The following is a 17,898-nucleotide window of genomic DNA, read 5'->3' on the forward strand; positions in this document are numbered from 1 at the left end:
ACATTCACACCTCTTCATCATGGCTTCACTCTCATTCGTTACCTGTAACGTGAGAGGAATCAAATCCATGGAGAACAGAAGGTCTAAAATGAACATTCTCCACAATACGAGGTATGATATTATATGTGCTCAAGAACTGAGACTGACGACACAGAGTGATATTGATGATGTTGCTGCTATGTGGAGAAAAGGCACTTCTATTATTTCTATAGGTTTTGATAAAGCTGACGGTGTGGGTATATTTTTTAATAGTAAAGCTGAAATAATTAAGAAAAGAGAAATTATTCCAGGTAGAATTTTACTTGTTGACTGTTTTTATTTAACTTTAAAAATTAGAATTATAAACGTGTATACTCCACCAGATTCTGCAACAAAAGTAAGGATGTTTAAAAAATGATATGAGTTGTTGACTGTCGGTTATCACACTATATTATGTGGTGACTTTAATTCCTATACTGAGGAATTGGATAGAATCTCTGCTGTGCACGTAAATCCCCGGGGCCGCAATAGAGAGGGAAAGGAACTGAAAAAAATGTATGAGTTCTGTGGTGTCAGTGATGTTTTTAGAATTTTGCATCCAACAGATGTGGGCTATACTCGTTTTGACAAAAATGTCAAGACGAGGATAGACCATATTTATATCAATGGAAACATTACTCCTCTAAATTATAAAACCCGTGTCTTAGTTAAATCTGATCATCTGGCCGTAGTTGTGCTTTTAAGACTTGGCAAAACAGAAAAGAATGGGTTTTGGAAAATGAATGTAAGCTGTTTAAAAAATAACGATGTGTTTACAGAACTAAAAAAAGAGGTTGCTATTACCAGGTCATTACATGTGTTTACTAAATCATATATTGAACTATGGGAGGTAATGAAAGAGCGGCTACGTTTTTTCTTTAAATTTAAATCTAAACTATTAAATCAGGAGCAAAATGTGAAGTACAATGCTTTAATGGCCGACTATGTAAATCTTCGAACAAAGGTAGATAAATCGGAGGCAGATAACGAGCTATTAAGTGAAATGGAAACACAATTGGCTAAATTAAATGATGTGTCACAGTGCCTCCGCCTACAGGCTGGTATGGGAGACACAGAATGCGCCACTAATATACATAGTTTAATGAGTTTACACAAGAAGAAGCTGGAAAATAAACATATTGGCGCAATTCTAAATGACAATGGTCAGTTAATTGAAGATGAAAAAATAAAAAGGGAAACCATTAGAGAACTCTGTAAAAAAATGTATGAGAAAATTACTATTAATGAGCCACTGTTGCATACCTTTCTTGATTCCGTTGAACTAAGCGAGGTTGGCCTTAACTCAGCAGGTGGGGAAATAACGAAAAACGAAGTAAGGGAAGCTATTTCACAGTTAAATAAGGGCAAGGCGCCAGGTCCAGATGGCCTGCCGAGTGAGCTCTTTCTCTCTTGTGTTGAAGATTTGGTGGACCTGCTGACCTCAGCGTTTAATGACGGAATCAGGTTGGGTAAAATGCACGATTCTTTTTATCATGGTATTGTATCTTTAATATATAAAAAAGGGCCCTCGAATAACTTAGATAATTGGAGACATGTCACTTTGATGAACATAGATTATAAAATACTTGCTAAGATAATAGTAAATAGACTAAATAATGATTTGGAAAAACTAATTGAAAAAGAACAAACATGTGCCATCAAGGGTAGACTTATGTGGGATAACCTGGGGATTTTGAGAGACATTACTGGTGGTGATGTGAAAGAGGAATTTTATGTTGTAAATTTAGATCAAAGGAAGGCGTTCAATTTCATTTCAAGGGAGTATTTGTGGGAGGTTTTAAAATCTTATGGGTTTAAAAAGGAATTCATTGATTTGATTAAATTACTGTATTCAGAGTCCACAGTACAGGTAAATGTAAATGGTGTTTTGACTGAAACCTTTGAAATTAAGAGGGGCGTAAAACAAGGTTGTCCAGCCTCAGCAGCCCTCTATATTTTGGCTATTAACCCTTTATTAAAAAGATTAAAAAACGATAAAAGACTAACAGGTATTAAAACTAGTGGAGGTGAGCGTGTGGTCGTCCTGGCCTATGCCGACGACGTAACAGTATTAAAAATGAGAAAGAGTTTGATATTGTAAATGAGCATCTAGCATTTTATGAAGAGGTCTCCGGATCAAAGTTAAATCAGAATAAAACAGAAGGTGTCTGGTTCGGGAGGAGAGAGGCAAGGCCAAATGTTAACATACAAGTTACAGATACTATGACAGTGCTTGGTATAAAATTTAGTAATAACGATTCCTATGGAAAAAACTGGGATGAAAAAGATAAAGAAATTAAGGAGGAACTAAATAAATGGGAAAACAAGTCTATGTGTTACAGAACAAAGATAATAATTATTAAGTCATATATTCTTTCTAAATGTTTATTCTTAGCAACCATTTTTCCACCGAAGGACCAGACACTGAAAAAGATTAATAAAACGTTGGTTAACTTTATATGGGGAACTACTAGAGAGGTGACAAAAAGAGACCTGCTCTATAAAAGTAAAAAGAATGGAGGGCTAGGGGCTGTGGATTTTGGACTCAAACTAAAGATTTCGTTTTGTAAAAATGTTGCATCTGGCTTTATAAGAAGCGTGGATTGGAGAGGCTCTGAGCTGGACCAAAAAGAAGGGTAGGGCAAGGAGCTCATTTCCATATTATAAAATTATGTATGGGGATTTAATAGATATTTCTGAACATTTGAATATTGACTGGGTTGAAATGTCCAGCAAAAGTATTTATGAATTTTTGTGTGATGATTTATATGGTGGCATCTTCCCTTACAAAAACCTTAATGATGTGCAAAAACAGGTCTGCCTTAAAAATATTTGGAGTAAAAATGTATCTGAAAAAAAGAGGGATGTAATGTGGCTGGTCTCCGTTAGGAGGCTAGCAGTAAGGGCAGTGGTAAAATGGAGCTGCTTTGTAAAAACTGTAAAATGTCCTGTAGAAAACTGTAACGATGATGAGTCCATAGAGCACCTGCTCGTGGATTGTCAAAGGTCAAGATATGTATGGGGGATGATGTCACAACTTGGTTTTAATATAAAGGTCTCGTATAATGCTGTAATGTACGGGGTTTTTGAAGAAAACATGTCTGCCATGGACCAAGAATTTTTTTGGTCTATTATTTGCACTGTTGTGAATAAATTGTGGAACACTAGGAGTGCCATGGTCATTCACCAGGAGACCATTTCTGGGGAGGTAGTCTTCAAACAGGTAAAAACTGAGCTCAGAAGGCAACGAACACTGGACTCTAAACATAACAAACTGAAGCCATGGCACCTTTTGAACTTGTAAAAAAGAAAAAAAAAAAAAAAGTCAATTTCTATTTTTCTATATTTATTATATTTCTATTTTCTTGTTTTGTATGCTCTTTTTTTTGCTTCGATGTAAAAAAAAAAAAAAGAGAAGGAAAAGGTGAGGGTTAAACAAAAAAAAAGAAAGTAATGCCCTTACATAGGCCTATTATATTATAATTGTGTAATTACGACTGTAATCTGTATGACTGTATGACTGTAATCATATGACTTCTTTGACTGCTTAAAATGATTGTAAACCTGCAAAATTTTCAATAAAGTCTATTTAAAAAGCAAGGGCGGAAAAGGACTCGGAAAAGGAGGCGCCAAGCGTCATCGCAAAGTGCTTCGTGATAACATCCAGGGAATCACCAAGCCCGCTATCCGCCGTCTGGCTCGCCGTGGCGGTGTGAAGCGTATCTCCGGTCTGATCTACGAGGAGACCCGTGGTGTCCTGAAGGTCTTCCTGGAGAATGTGATCCGTGACGCCGTCACCTACACCGAGCACGCCAAGAGAAAGACCGTGACCGCTATGGATGTTGTCTATGCTCTGAAGAGACAGGGACGCACTCTGTACGGCTTTGGAGGTTAATAATGCTGACTTGATCTACCAACAACCCAAAGGCTCTTTTAAGAGCCGCCCACACTTTCTCTACGGAGTTTATTCCATATTAATTATTTGGTGAAGCCGTATATCTTCCACAACTATCTGTTTGCATTGACCTCTTTCTAGATGAGCCATGCTTCTAGAACAGCGATCAAGTTTTAAATGACATCTGTCATACCTCATTGTAATTGTGGGGAGCTATGGAGGCGTATTGTGGTGATCCTTAGGCTAATAAATACATTTCAAGATCGGTATTAATGTGGCCATGTCATAACACAAATGTGTTAAGTTCATAAGGTTATTATACAAAAACAAGGAATACAGCTATGGAAACCATTGCCCGATGGCCGTACTGCTGCTTATCAGTTATTTTTGTACTAATTGCGCATGGGACACAATGACCCACTTATTGTCTCCACCAGCCGAAAGGCTGAGGGAGAGTATGTTTTCCCCTCCGTCTGTGTGTCCGTCCGTCCGTGCGTCCGTGCGTCCGTCCGCGCGTCCGTCCGTGCGTCCGTGCGTCCTCGCAGTTTGTGAGCAGCTAATCTCAGTCGCCGTTGGCCCGATCGCTGCCAAACTGAGCACACACACTCCCTGGATGCCAATCTAGAACCTCTGCCCCACATTTTTCAAATCAGCCTCATGGTGGCGCTATAACAGGCCGATTTGTGTGGCCTGGTTGTTACCAGCTAATCTCCGGCGCCGTTGGCCCGATCGCTGCCAAACTGAGCACACACACTCCCTGGATGCTAATTCAGAACCTCTGCCCCACATTTTTTAAATCAGCCTCATGGTGGCGCTATAACAGGCCGATTTGTGTGGCCTGGTGGAGACCTGTGCTCGGAAGAGCACTGCTTCTAGTTTCATATGCATTACACACCGCTTTATTATTATTCCCCCAACCAAAGCACTCACCCCAGCTCAAATGAACATGATCAAATGCAGTTTTTGATTGACTTACTTTATGTGGTACAAACTGGCTCATAGAGAGATAATGACCCACTTATTTCATAATTATGAAATTACATAGCTTTTATTATTTTTCAAAGCACCTACTCACGAGCTAAAATGAACATGTTCCAATGCAATTTTGATTACTTTCTTTATACAAAATTGTCATGTCGAATTCATATTAGTCTGCAGTTAGTGGACTGACTATTGTGTGTGTGTGTGTGTGTGTGTGTGTGTGTGTGTGTGTGTAGGCTATGTATGTGTGTAGGCCTATGTGTGTTATAACTGGTTTAAAATTGGAGCGTGGCATATAGGCTACATATTAATTCCAATTCAAATATAGATTCACCCTACATGTTTATTATACTAGTTTAGTCTAGTAGGGAGTCAGGAGGGAAAACATTGTGCAGAAACAAAGACAGTGTAACACCTCCCTCTGAGAGTCACATAGGCAGTGGGCCAGCCAATCAAATGCTGGGATTTGCGCAATACATTTGCATGGGCCTGCTATGAATACTGGTGCAACGCCGCCTCTCAGTCACTTCTTTTCTTCACACCATTGAGAGAGAACCATGCCTGAAGTTACAAAACCAGCGCCCAAGAAGGGCTCCAAGAAAGCCGTCAGCAAGACCGCCGCCAAGGGCGGTAAGAAGCGCAGAAAGTCCAGGAAGGAGAGCTACGCCATCTACGTGTACAAGGTACTGAAGCAGGTCCACCCTGACACCGGTATCTCCTCTAAAGCCATGGGCATCATGAACTCCTTTGTCAACGACATCTTTGAGCGCATCGCCGGTGAAGCCTCCCGTCTGGCTCACTACAACAAGCGCTCCACCATCTCATCCAGGGAGATTCAGACCGCCGTCCGCCTGCTGCTCCCCGGTGAGCTGGCCAAGCACGCCGTGTCTGAGGGCACCAAGGCTGTCACCAAGTACACCAGCTCCAAATAAACTGTTCTGTCTGCTCTAAACACAACGGTCCTTTTAAGGACCACCGATCTTTTCAAGAAAGGGTTGATTCAATCGCAAACAATATAATATAACCTGTATCATCAGCTATTTATTGTGATGAGACATGAGATTCTGAAATCTCTGAAATAACTCTGGCTACTGGTTTATAAATTAAACAAGAAGTAATGGGCACTCCTAATTCATGAGATGTGGTTGCCTTAGCCTAGCGTTTATTTTGGCAGTCAAGTGTAATTTAATCTTGTCTATTATTTAAAGTTACCATTAATCCAGTTTACATGTGAAGCGACCGACTGAGCTAATAAATCGTAACATTGAATAGGCCATGGTGTTTGGATTTTGTAATGTTACAAGGTGACCAACTAGCCTACTGCATATTTTATGGTTATGGTTATGCCTTCTAAACAGTTTTATGAAAGAAATATATGTTGCTTTATAGCTAAAATGACACAGATGCTTTCCCAGTTTTAATGGCATAGAGTAGCTTAATTGTAGCCTACAAGTGGCTATCACAGTAAGTTGCTCCAGAGTAAACATATTCACTTTCAAATGTTAGTCAGTTTGAAAATATAGCAGAGCTTCAAAATAGTTTAATGAAAAATAACAAAGTGAGAGCTACTGCCAGGGTTCCCACACGTTTTTTACCAATTCATTTCCAAAACTTTTACAAAACATTTCCAGAAAATTTAACCCACTATATAACAATAATTCTGCTCAATAACAAGTCGCTTACTCCTATGTGCAATGACCAAAGACAGGTAGTGTATGCCAGTGGTTCTCAACCTTTTCAGGCTGTGACCCCTGAAATAATCATATTTTAACTGGGGACCCCCTCACCCTGACGAGCTCTAAGAGTTGAGGAATTTTGTATAACATGTTTCTATTGTGAAAATAGCAGATCTACATGCTCACAACGCCTTGCGTTGCGAGGCGTTGTGGGCATGTAGATCGGCTATTTTCACAATTTCTGCCTCTAATATTTGCCAATTTGGCCAATGTTTAATTTGAAATTTCAGAAGTATTAAAAAAAATCAATAACCAAAGACAATGCATAGCTATTTTTTCCAGGACCTTCCAGGACCCTTGATCAATTCCAAAACTTTTCCAGTACTGGATTTATTTTTTATTTTTTATATATATATATTTTTTCAAAAATATTTCCAGGAATTTCATGACCGTGGGAACCCTGTACTCCAGATAGTCATTATCACTTTTGCCTAATAAAAAAAATATTTTCTTCTCAAAAAGGATCAAGACTATTACTATTTATTATTACCCGGCTCGTTTGGGAGCTTGATTCTGATTGGTCGAGCGCTGAAATCAGCGGTGAATTATGAGCGTATAATGACCGCTCCGCTCTATAATTCACCGCTGCCTAATCAACGGCTCAGAACAGCTGCTGCAGTCAGGATGCGCTGCGTGAATTTGACACCGTATCCAACATGGCAGCCATGTAAACAAACACACAGCGTCATTTACAACTAAACGTTGCTCTGAAAAATGTTTTAAAAACCATTTGAGGCGAGAAATAGACAACGCAGTAACAGAAAATGGATTCTATTTGACCAGCACTTCCTTGTTTTCCAAGGCGACCGTGTTGCGCTCGGGGGGACGCACTTCCAGCCCTCTGTAAACAAGGAAATACTTTTTTTTGTTTTAGGTTTTGAGTCAAATTATTAATTTTATGTATTAGCCGGGTAATAAGTGCAGCAAGACCTTATCGCATACATAACAATGTATCATTCCCAGTGACACATAAGAGCTCAAAGCTCAAACCTAACCATTGAATTGTGTATATTTTTTCTCAGCTCGTGATGTACCTCTCAAGCTCCAGCAGGTTTGTCTGCCTCTCATCGGCTACGATCAGTGCAAGGAGATCTGGGGCAGTTTCCTCACCAGACGGATGTTCTGTGCTGAAGCTGCTGGATCTGTAACCTGCCACGTGAGTGACATGACTCTCTCCCTAACCGTAACCTAAAACCTAACCCTAACCCTAATGTCTTTGGCTAGGCCAAGGGTCTTCAACATTTTCAGGCCAAGGACCCCTTAGTTGAGAGAGAGAGATGAAGCAGGGACCCCCACAATCTGTTCATAGATTCCATATAGTTTCATTGTTTGACAGCACAATCATCAGTGCATTTTGTCAATTTGTGTGTTCAGATATTTAACCACTTGAACCGTCAATAGTTAATAAACTTGACCTTTGTCCCTGTACTTAGTCTGCTCTTTTTCCCCTATACACCAAAGCTCTTTGCCAAAAATAGCCAATCAACGCCTCGCAGCGCGAGGCGTTGTGAGCTTGTAGATCGACTATTTTTGGCTAAAGTTCTCCGAATATGGACACTAGAGTTCAAGTGGTTAATATAAAAAAGAACGTTCCATCACTCAAAGATTTGGAGGCCCCCCTGTAGTAACTCTGAGGACCCCCTAGGGGTCCCGGACCCCCTGCTGAAGACCCATGGGCTAGGCTATAGGATCTGCTGGCTAAACAGAATTTTGCAATCTTGCTCAAGGGCACTTCGATAGTAACCCAAGCCTGTGATGGAACTGGGAAACTGCCAGTTTCCAATTGTCCGCTCTTCCTCCTGAGCCACTGCCACATTTGATTTCCTTTCATGAAGGGAATTACATGTTTTGTCACTTCGCTGCTTGGCTTGATTACATTCATAACCGCCTTCTTTTGGAGCTGTGTGGAACACAGGCTCCCTATACGTGGCTGTGTGGGTCTGTCTGTCTGTCTGTCTGTCTGTCTGTGTGTGTGTGTATGTAGCCTGACTTCGGCGCGTAACTAGTGCCGCACCATTTACGCCACTCGCGCAATATATACATCAAACTGTGCGGCTCGGCCGGGAATGCTGTTCTGTTACCTTTCGTTCCGATCCGCCTTACCATGCCGACGTAATCGGCAAAAAACTATGCTTAATTGTCCCCATTGACTTATAATGGGACAATGCAAGAAATCACTTTATAGAGAAAGTTTATAGAGAAAGTGAGAGAAAAGTATTTTTCTCTCGTAAACCATAGGAGCTACAGTTTCAAACCTCGGGGAGGAGATTCATAATGATTTTAAGAATGAATCGAAACATAATTACATCACTCGGCCTCATGGTGGCGCTATAACGGCCCACTTTACGTTTTGCCCCGTAACTCTTGAACCGTAGATCGGAAAATTAAAATTATTTTTTCCCTGGATTCCTTGGGTCAAGACGCATCTCCGGCCATGCCCATTTGCGCCAGGATAGATTTTCCGCCATCTTGAATTTTCTCCAAAACACACTTTTTGCTCCTTTTCCTACATATTTTCTTCAAATGTCACAAAAATCGGTACACATGATCCTGAGCATCAACTGCAATACACACACTCACACACACACACACACACACACACACACACACACACACACACACACACACACACACACAGCTCCACTTCACACGGGTGTGATTTTTTACCATAGAGATCCCTGCTCCGAGAATCTGACTGAATCCCTTTTATGCCAATAAATGGAGATCCCTGCTCTGAGTATCTGACATCACTAATCCCTTTTATGCCCATATATGGAGATCCCTGCTCTGAGTATCTGACATCACTAATCCCTTTTATGCCCATATACAGTATGGAGATCCCTAACAGAATCCATTTTATGCCCATATATGGAGATACCTGCTCTGAGTATCTGACATCACTGTGATGTCACCTGTTTATGCCTAAATATGGAGATCCCCGCTCTGAGTATCTGACATCACTGCGATCTCACCTGTGATGTCACAGTGACACATCACCTCAGTATCAGGCGTTACACGTATACATTGAGCAGGGCAAAGGTGTGACGTGTGACCGACGGACGGACTTCAATGAGTAACCATGGAGAATATGGAGATAACCTACGCATCACACTAAGTCTGACCTCACCAGCCCATATTTGGGCATGAGCAACTTATGTCTCCATATATGGAGATATGATGACATCACACAGTCCTCAGCCGATGATGTGGCGTGATGTCATACAATACACAAACGAGCCCTACAGTATAAAGGGGCATTCTGTGATGTCATACTGATGCGGAGATTTGAGCAGGGCAAAGGTGTGACGTGTGACCGACCGACCGACGGACGGCCGGTGGAGGTTTTGATACTAAACTGCGACCTACGGTCGCAACTAAACTGCGACCTGACGGTCGCAATCATTATTATTACCCGTATTTATAGAATTTCTTAGATGTGTTTGTTTGTTTGAACATTTGTCAAATTCATATTTGTTTTGTGTTGTGTGGTAGCCTAAATCAAACGGTTGTCCATGAAATGTTTGCCAAGCCAACCTTCTATTTTATTAATTTACTATACTGTCTCTAATGTGTCCAGCATTACAGCTACGACACATTTACTACATAGAACAAAAAGTAGCCTTCTTTATGTATGAAATTAGGTACGTATGTGTAGTTTCTCCAGATGTGTGACTTGTTTAATATGTTGCTATTCGAGTTGTTGCAATGTACTTTGTCATATTGGATTATATCATCATTGCCTTATTTTAGTGCCTAGTCCGTTTGGAGGAAATGGTCTCTTCAAATAATGTATTTGGTGGCTCTTAAAAGAGCCGTTTTGGGGTTTGGACAGTGACAAAGGTTTAAGCACGTTCTCCACGGATACGACGGGCCTGCTATTTTATTAATTTACTATACTGTCTCTAATGTGTCCAGCATTACAGCTACGACACATTTACTACATAGAACAAAAAGTAGCCTTCTTTATGTATGAAATTAGGTACGTATGTGTAGTTTCTCCAGATGTGTGACTTGTTTAATATGTTGCTATTCGAGTTGTTGCAATGTACTTTGTCATATTGGATTATATCATCATTGCCTTATTTTAGTGCCTAGTCCGTTTGGAGGAAATGGTCTCTTCAAATAATGTATTTGGTGGCTCTTAAAAGAGCCGTTTTGGGGTTTGGACAGTGACAAAGGTTTAAGCACGTTCTCCACGGATACGACGGGCCTGCTGAATGTCTTTAGGCATGATGGTCACCCTCTTGGCGTGGATGGCGCACAGGTTGGTGTCCTCGAACAGACCGACCAGATAAGCCTCGGCTGACTCCTGCAGAGCCATGACGGCGGAGCTCTGGAAGCGCAGGTCGGTCTTAAAGTCCTGGGCGATCTCCCTCACCAGGCGCTGGAAGGGCAGCTTGCGGATCAGCAGCTCGGTGGATTTCTGGTAGCAACGGATCTCCCTCAGAGCCACTGTACCGGGACGGTAACGGTGAGGCTTCTTCACTCCACCGGTTGCCGGCGCGCTCTTACGAGCTGCCTTGGTGGCGAGCTGCTTCCTCGGGGCTTTGCCTCCGGTGGATTTACGGGCGGTCTGCCATGGTTCTTGCCATCTTCTCTCTCTGCTGCTTTAACAAAGAAGACCAACAAAGAAGACCAACATTAAGACCAATCCGTGACATTTCTCTCCAAATATACTGTGACCTGTGACAGTCCACAAGCAGGTGTTCTATCGTTTCATCTTCATCACAGTTTACAACTGGACATTTAACAGTTGTTACAAAGCAGCTAGCTCCATTTAACTACTGCTCTAACAGCCAGCCTTCTTACTGACACCTGCCACATGACGTCCCTCTTTTTTTCGGACAGGTTTTTATTCCAAATGTTTTTAATACACACCTGCTTTTGTCTGTCATGATGTGTCATCCACGTTTTAATAGGGGAAAGTGCCACCATACAAATCATCACATACAATACCATATATTTTCTTACTAGACATTTCCGCCTTTCCCACGCCCACTCATTTTCAATTCCGGAGTGCTCAGCCATGCGTTTTTATGTGTGTTCTGAGGACGTAAGGGAGGACAGGCAGACTTTGTGGGCGTTGCACACACGCACCTCCCCTCCCTGTAATATTTTGCTTCTGCCATAGTTATTTTTCAGCTAGTAGTTCTTCCTTCCTTCCTCTAAAGTAAAGTCTGTCAAAGTAACCTTGCGAAGAAATCTATCTATCTATTTATCTAAACATGGTGGGAATAAAATCCACTTATCTGATAATCATATATTTATTTATCTAAACATGGTGGGAATAAAATCCACTTATCTGATAATCATATATTTATATAACACATGTTACTGTTTACTGTGGCGCTGATATGTCTCCGAAATCAAGCTAATTGTTTTTGTGCTTTCTGAGGACGTAAAGGAGGACAGGCAGAGCACGCGCACACTGTATTTCTGCCCCATTTTTTTTATTCAAACATCATAACAACATACAGAAGAATTAATCGGCCACCAGATGCTTGGTTGTGAAGCCCTCCTGATCTTGGCGCTCCACGATATTGTAGGCCTACTTCCTGAATTTAGGACAACTGGTTTTGATCGTACATTGACTGTATTCGTTTCAAAACTATAAAAACATGTCCTACAAATTAGAAACAGACAGATCAGAGTTCTAGGATAATAAATGTGTCAATCAAAAAGGATCCGAGGTAACTACCCGAATCCATTATCACAGTCTTCACACAGCAGCAGTTTGGGACCTCGGTCACTAGGGTCTACCCATAGAGTACCGTATATATATAAGGCTGCCTCTACCTCAGTAGCCTACCAATTAGCTGCTAAGCAAAGCTGCGAAGCTAAACTAAACTGCTGCTAGGCATGAAAACTGAGGGATGAGCGAATCTTGGCTAGGGTTTCACACCAACCGCGGCGCGGGTGATACTAAGTTAAGATATTGTTCAGATGTTATGCCGGATATAATCCCAACCCATCCACGGTTCCACGCCTCAGCACGCATGTCGCCGAGGATGTGGTTCTCGTTGTTCATGGTAGATGCTGCCCGTATTTATATGATCTGCTCCGAGACGCCGCCGTTCTCTGGTCGTTAACATGCATATAGTATAGATATGAAATAAGGAATTGTAGTCTTAAAATTGAAAGAGTGGGTGGCTCTTAAAAGAGCCTTTGTTGGGTGGCTCTTACAAGAGCCTTTTGAGGGGTTGAGAAATCTTCTCAGATCACATACCAGTAGGTGTTTGGCAGGTTGAGAGCTGTTATTTGGTGCCGGTCAGCATACCTAAGTGATCCACCAACGGCACCGCTTCCAAATCTAAATAGCACCCTGTTGGCTTTCAGAAGTTTCAACATGTAGTGGTCCCACGAACCCCACATAACGGGCATCGGAGTATTGCCTAAGCGAGTCAGGATGGTAGTCCACTTCATCCACTGATGATGGGCGGGCATAACTCCGACGATTTTTTCCATGGCTGCTGCTCGGTGGCGACGTACGACGAATCTTCTGGATTAGTTGAGTTTAGAATGCGAAAACAGCGCAAACGGCTGCATTTTATTAGTGTCTGCAGGACGCCGTCATTCTATGATTGGTCAATCGTCAGGAACCTCCTTCTTTGGGGAGGTACCATAAGTCACTTTCTACCGATTGGTGGGGAACACTCACACTTCACACTGGATCTGCTGTAATAGATAATAATGACAAAGAAACAAACATGTGACATGTCTACTTGAGTGACACAAGGATGCTTTGTTGTATAAAGAATATGGATGCATATAGTAAAATAATACTCTAATTCATTTTTCCAATTATATCAATGTGCTCAAAGAGGAGAGGCGCACGAGACGTTTTATATCTTCGGCTAAAGAAAGGAAAGTGGAGTCCGTTCATCCCCAAAGAAGGAGGTTCCTCTGAGTCTGAGGACGTAAGGGAGGACAGGCAGATCAGCAGCCCCCCCCCCCCCCCCCCACACACACACACACACACACACACTTCAATTCAATTTTTCAATTCAAAGGGCTTTATTGGCATGAGAAAACATACGTTTACATTGCCAAAGCAGAAGTGTACACAATACAATACAATACAATACAATCAGAACAAAATATATACAGGTGAAAACAGTTTTCATGCATCACGGTAACGTGCAGGCAGAGCAGACACACACACACACACACACACACACACACACAATCCCCTATTCGTTTTTGGTCACAGCAGTTTACAGTACTAAAGCCATGGCACCTGTTGACACTGTGAAGAAAAAAAGACACCCTGTATAAGATACCCTGTATAAAATGACACAATGCAACACAAAGTAGCTCTGTTTATACTCTCTCCAGCGGTATATATATTATGTTACCCATTTTAATCCGTTTTTAATTTTATTGTTGACACTTGATTTGGCAATATAAACGTATGTTTTCTCATGCCAATGAAGCTCATTTGAATTGAATTATATCCAATCCCTATACTATATGATGTGTAATAGGTACTTACTATTCATGTTGAACCAAAAGGTCGTTAAGTTTAACACAATATCTAACATGGGTGGTGGGTGGGTTTGCAAGCATGAGGAAAAGGCAAGGAAAAGGTGATTTCGATTAGAACACAGGTCAGCTACGATGTTTAACGTTTAACCTTGTAATACATGAAATGTATTTTAGCAGGGGCCCATCTGTGTCATCTCACATGTGACCGTGGTCCGTGGTGGAGAAGTACAATTTAGGACACTCTTATAAAATAAGGTGGTGGGCTCTTAAAAGAGCCTTTGTGGGTATAAATGTGGAACTGACAGTTTACTTCTTTTTGGGGGCTGCTTTCTTCGCTGCCTTGGGTTTGGCAACCTTCTTGGCAGGCGATTTCTTGGCTGCTGCGGGCTTCTTAGCCACTTTCTTGGGACTCTTTGTGGCCTTCTTCGGTCTTTTTGCTGCTACTTTCTTGGCAGCTTCTTGGCTTTCTTCGGTGATTTCTTTGCGGCTGCGGGCTTCTTTGCTGCCGCCTTCTTGGGCTCCTTTGCCGCGGCGGGTTTCTTGGCGGCAGCGGGCTTCTTTGCTTTGACGGCTTTATTGGCAGCAGGCTTCTTCGCCTTCACCGCTTCAGCCTTCTTGTTCATTTTAAAAGAACCAAACGCACCGGTGCCTTTGAGCTGGACCAGTGTACCTTTAGCGACCAGGCTCTTGACGGCGATCTTAACGCGGGCCTTGTTCTTCTGCACATCGTAGCCGCCGGCAGCCAGAGCCTTCTTGACCGCAGCCAAAGACACACCGCTCCGCTCCTTGGAGGCGGACACGGCCTTGACGACCAGCTCAGCGACGCTGGGGCCGGTCTTCTTGGGTCGGGGTGCTGCCTTCTTCTTGGCTGCTTTGGCCGGAGCTGGAGCTGGTGCGACTTCTGCCATTGTAGTAACTTAATCCTGTCCTCTCGAAACTTGACACTGACAAACTGACAGTGAACGCGTGAAGGGGCTGGACTTAAACACCACATGAGAACCATGTAGACTCAACCCACTGGGTCAGTGCTCTGTGTGCTGCAGAATACCGAGACAGTTGTGTTTTCTCCTCAACAAAAAACACATAAAACACAAGTGAATAAAAGTTTTTAAGTCAAAAGAACAAGTGGATCAGATAGCAGACTAGTTTCATGTCCTAAAAAATCACGTAGAGCCCTAGGGACTCCTGAGTTTTGTTTTGGGACGTTTAAAACCTCGCTACATGGAGAGATGTTGACCAACTTTCCTTTGTTATTTGTCTTTTAGAATATTTCCAACATACATTACCCTGGCAAATATTCACTGCACAGCAAGGGGAGATGTCTGGCAATGTATTACAAGTAAAACAAGTCATCTGTGTCAAAGTGTTTTGTTTTGAAATCAACATTTTCCAGTGTCTGCAAGCACACCTGGCCAGTGGCATGGCAACTTATGAGAGGACACTGTGGTCATAAGCTCTTGTTTTGTTATTATTAATTTTGACTCATTTCACACCTGTAATTATTGAAGAAAGGCCAATTATATATTGTTTTCCCAATGGTGCCATTTACAACTAAATACATAGGTCAAACACACAAGACACAATTTTTAATAGTGTATGTACCACATTTATACTCAAATTGTATGATATGCCTATACGTGTGTAAGTAAGGGACCACAATAGCAGTGTTGTTTGTAGCAAAACAAATTTGTCAATATACATACAGTAAGGTCTGTCGAAATAAATGTGTACGGTTTGTGTCTGATTCCGTCAACTAAAGAAAACTGTAAAACTACCTGTGTTATCACGGTCCCAAGAATTGGGATTGGAGGAGCTATTTGGAATCGCGGTTTGTAAGGTGCCAGAGTTGTCCTCAGTTTGGTTCTTCCTCTTTGCGGGACCTTCATCACCATGCAACTGTAGACTAGCAGAATATTGTACAATACAGTAGCATGTTATTTACACAACATGTACGGTGCCAGATGAGAGATGGAAGTTGTAGCGGCCCCTCAGTTGTGAATAAGACGAAATCGGATGGTCTCAACGGGTGTTTTTATTTAGACTTCAAACACAGATGAAGCTTCGTTTTGACACCGTGAAAACTATGAAAGATAAAATAAACAGAATAAATATTACCACAAATGTCATTTCACAGTTTCACAAACAATAAAATCAGTGCATTTCAATTCATAACCTCAATTCAATTCATTTCAAGTTAACTTATTCATTTCAACAATAAAAGGCCAAATTATAATGCAGTGATTCAATTCCTCAATTCAACTTATTCAATTAGACTTTTCAATAATTCAACAATAAGATTATAATGCAGTGATTCAATTCCTTTAAATAGCAAACAATCAATAAACAAATCCATTTGAATTGCAAACAAATACACCAAAGCAAACTAATCAAAAGCCCCATAACCCAAAACAAAAGGCCAAACAATTACAATTAACTCTGAAGTAAATTAAAGAAACCCAAAACAACAAACAAAGATCCTGTACCTCACTCCGCTAACTGGGGGATGCTAGGTCAAGAAAGCCACCTGCACTTCAGGTTCACCAAACAATAGATGGGCACAGCATATAGCAACAGGTAGGCACTGTGTGGACAATAAACAACATCAATCAAACTGCTTCATTATTACTTCAAACTTTTCACCAACATATTTCCAACTGTTTCAATAATGACTGAATGTTGCATACAAACTAACATTCATACCTTGCCATGTTGCCTTCAAAATGCATGCTGTGCTTCCACCTGTGTCACTCTGTCTGCTGTGTGTTTGTGAGCGAGTGAAGCTAAGGTGTGTCAACTATATACCTTCTGGTGTAGAAACAGGAAGTTCCAAAATAAGGTCACAGGAAGTATCAAAATAAATTGAACAAAAATAATCAAAGAAAACAACAAATAACTTCAAAATAAAGAATAATTGAAGTTAAAAGAAACAAGTGTCACCGACAGTTACAGAAGTAATGCAGGGTGTGAAGGCTAGCTGTAATGACCATTTCTTAGCTCTTTTGCCAAAGTAAGGCCATTCAAATATCATTGATATGCTGAAAATGTTTTATTGAAAGGACATTTGGGATACTGTTCTGATTTGATTCATAGAGTAGAATAGAAACAAATAAGTATGAAAGAAAAAGACCGCACAAATGATCTGGACTGAATCTAGGATGTTGTGTAAATGTGATAGAAATAGAAAATAAACAAATTACCTGCTGCAGGAAGCAACTCTGGGGTCAACAGTGGTTCCATCAACCTCCTTATCCTGCACTGCATCTGAACCTGAAGGACACATCAAGGTCATTATCCTCCTACTGTATATAATAAATGGCCGAATGTCTGTGTCTGTCTGTCTGTCTGTCTGTCTGATGTATGTATTATTATTATTCTGTTCCATTCTGATACGCATGCCGAAACTATCTGATACGCATGCCGAAACTATCTGATACGCATACCGAAACAGTGCCAACATTTTTAGATGACTGACATCACTGATATATGCCTAAAATCTTTCTATCCTACATCACTGATACCTCCGCCCTGGTAACAGACACCTGCTGAAATAGTGCCCAAATTTGGAGATAACTGACATCACTGATATGTCTTAAATCCTACTATCCTACGAGCCGATAGTACTCTCACCTCAGTAACTTCAGCTGGGTCACCACCCACCATGACAACCACGCATACCAATGAACTGGTGGGTGTGGCCACATAAAAACATAATTTTAATTCTTTCTGCACACTTTTTTGGAAAGAATCTTCCTCCTAGTATAATCATAAGTAGATAATCATGTT

General features: G+C 41.3%; 2 protein-coding genes across 2 annotated transcripts in view; one reads left to right on the plus strand and one right to left on the minus strand.

Annotated features, from left to right (window-relative positions):
- Window positions 1–5,451: 5,451 nt before the first annotated feature.
- LOC308283807 (histone H2B-like) lies at window positions 5,452–5,826 on the plus strand (the record flags this gene model as incomplete). The annotated part of the gene is made up of 1 exon (XM_080724301.1): window positions 5,452–5,826. The coding sequence occupies one exon, from the start codon at window positions 5,452–5,454 to the stop codon at window positions 5,824–5,826; it is 375 nt and encodes a 124-aa protein (XP_080580427.1).
- Window positions 5,827–14,421: 8,595 nt separating this feature from the next.
- LOC308284290 (histone H1-like) overlaps window positions 14,422–17,898 on the minus strand; it is a gene marked incomplete at both ends in the record, with an annotated part of 115,134 nt that continues 111,657 nt past the window's right edge. Inside the window, one exon of the mRNA XM_080724868.1 lies at window positions 14,422–14,556. Coding sequence (XP_080580994.1) covers window positions 14,422–14,556 — 135 coding nt within the window. The remainder of the gene's footprint in view (window positions 14,557–17,898) is intronic.

Source organism: Nannobrachium achirus (assembly GCF_963921795.1).
Source record: "Nannobrachium achirus genome assembly, chromosome: 4".
Classification (NCBI taxonomy): domain Eukaryota; kingdom Metazoa; phylum Chordata; class Actinopteri; order Myctophiformes; family Myctophidae; genus Nannobrachium; species Nannobrachium achirus.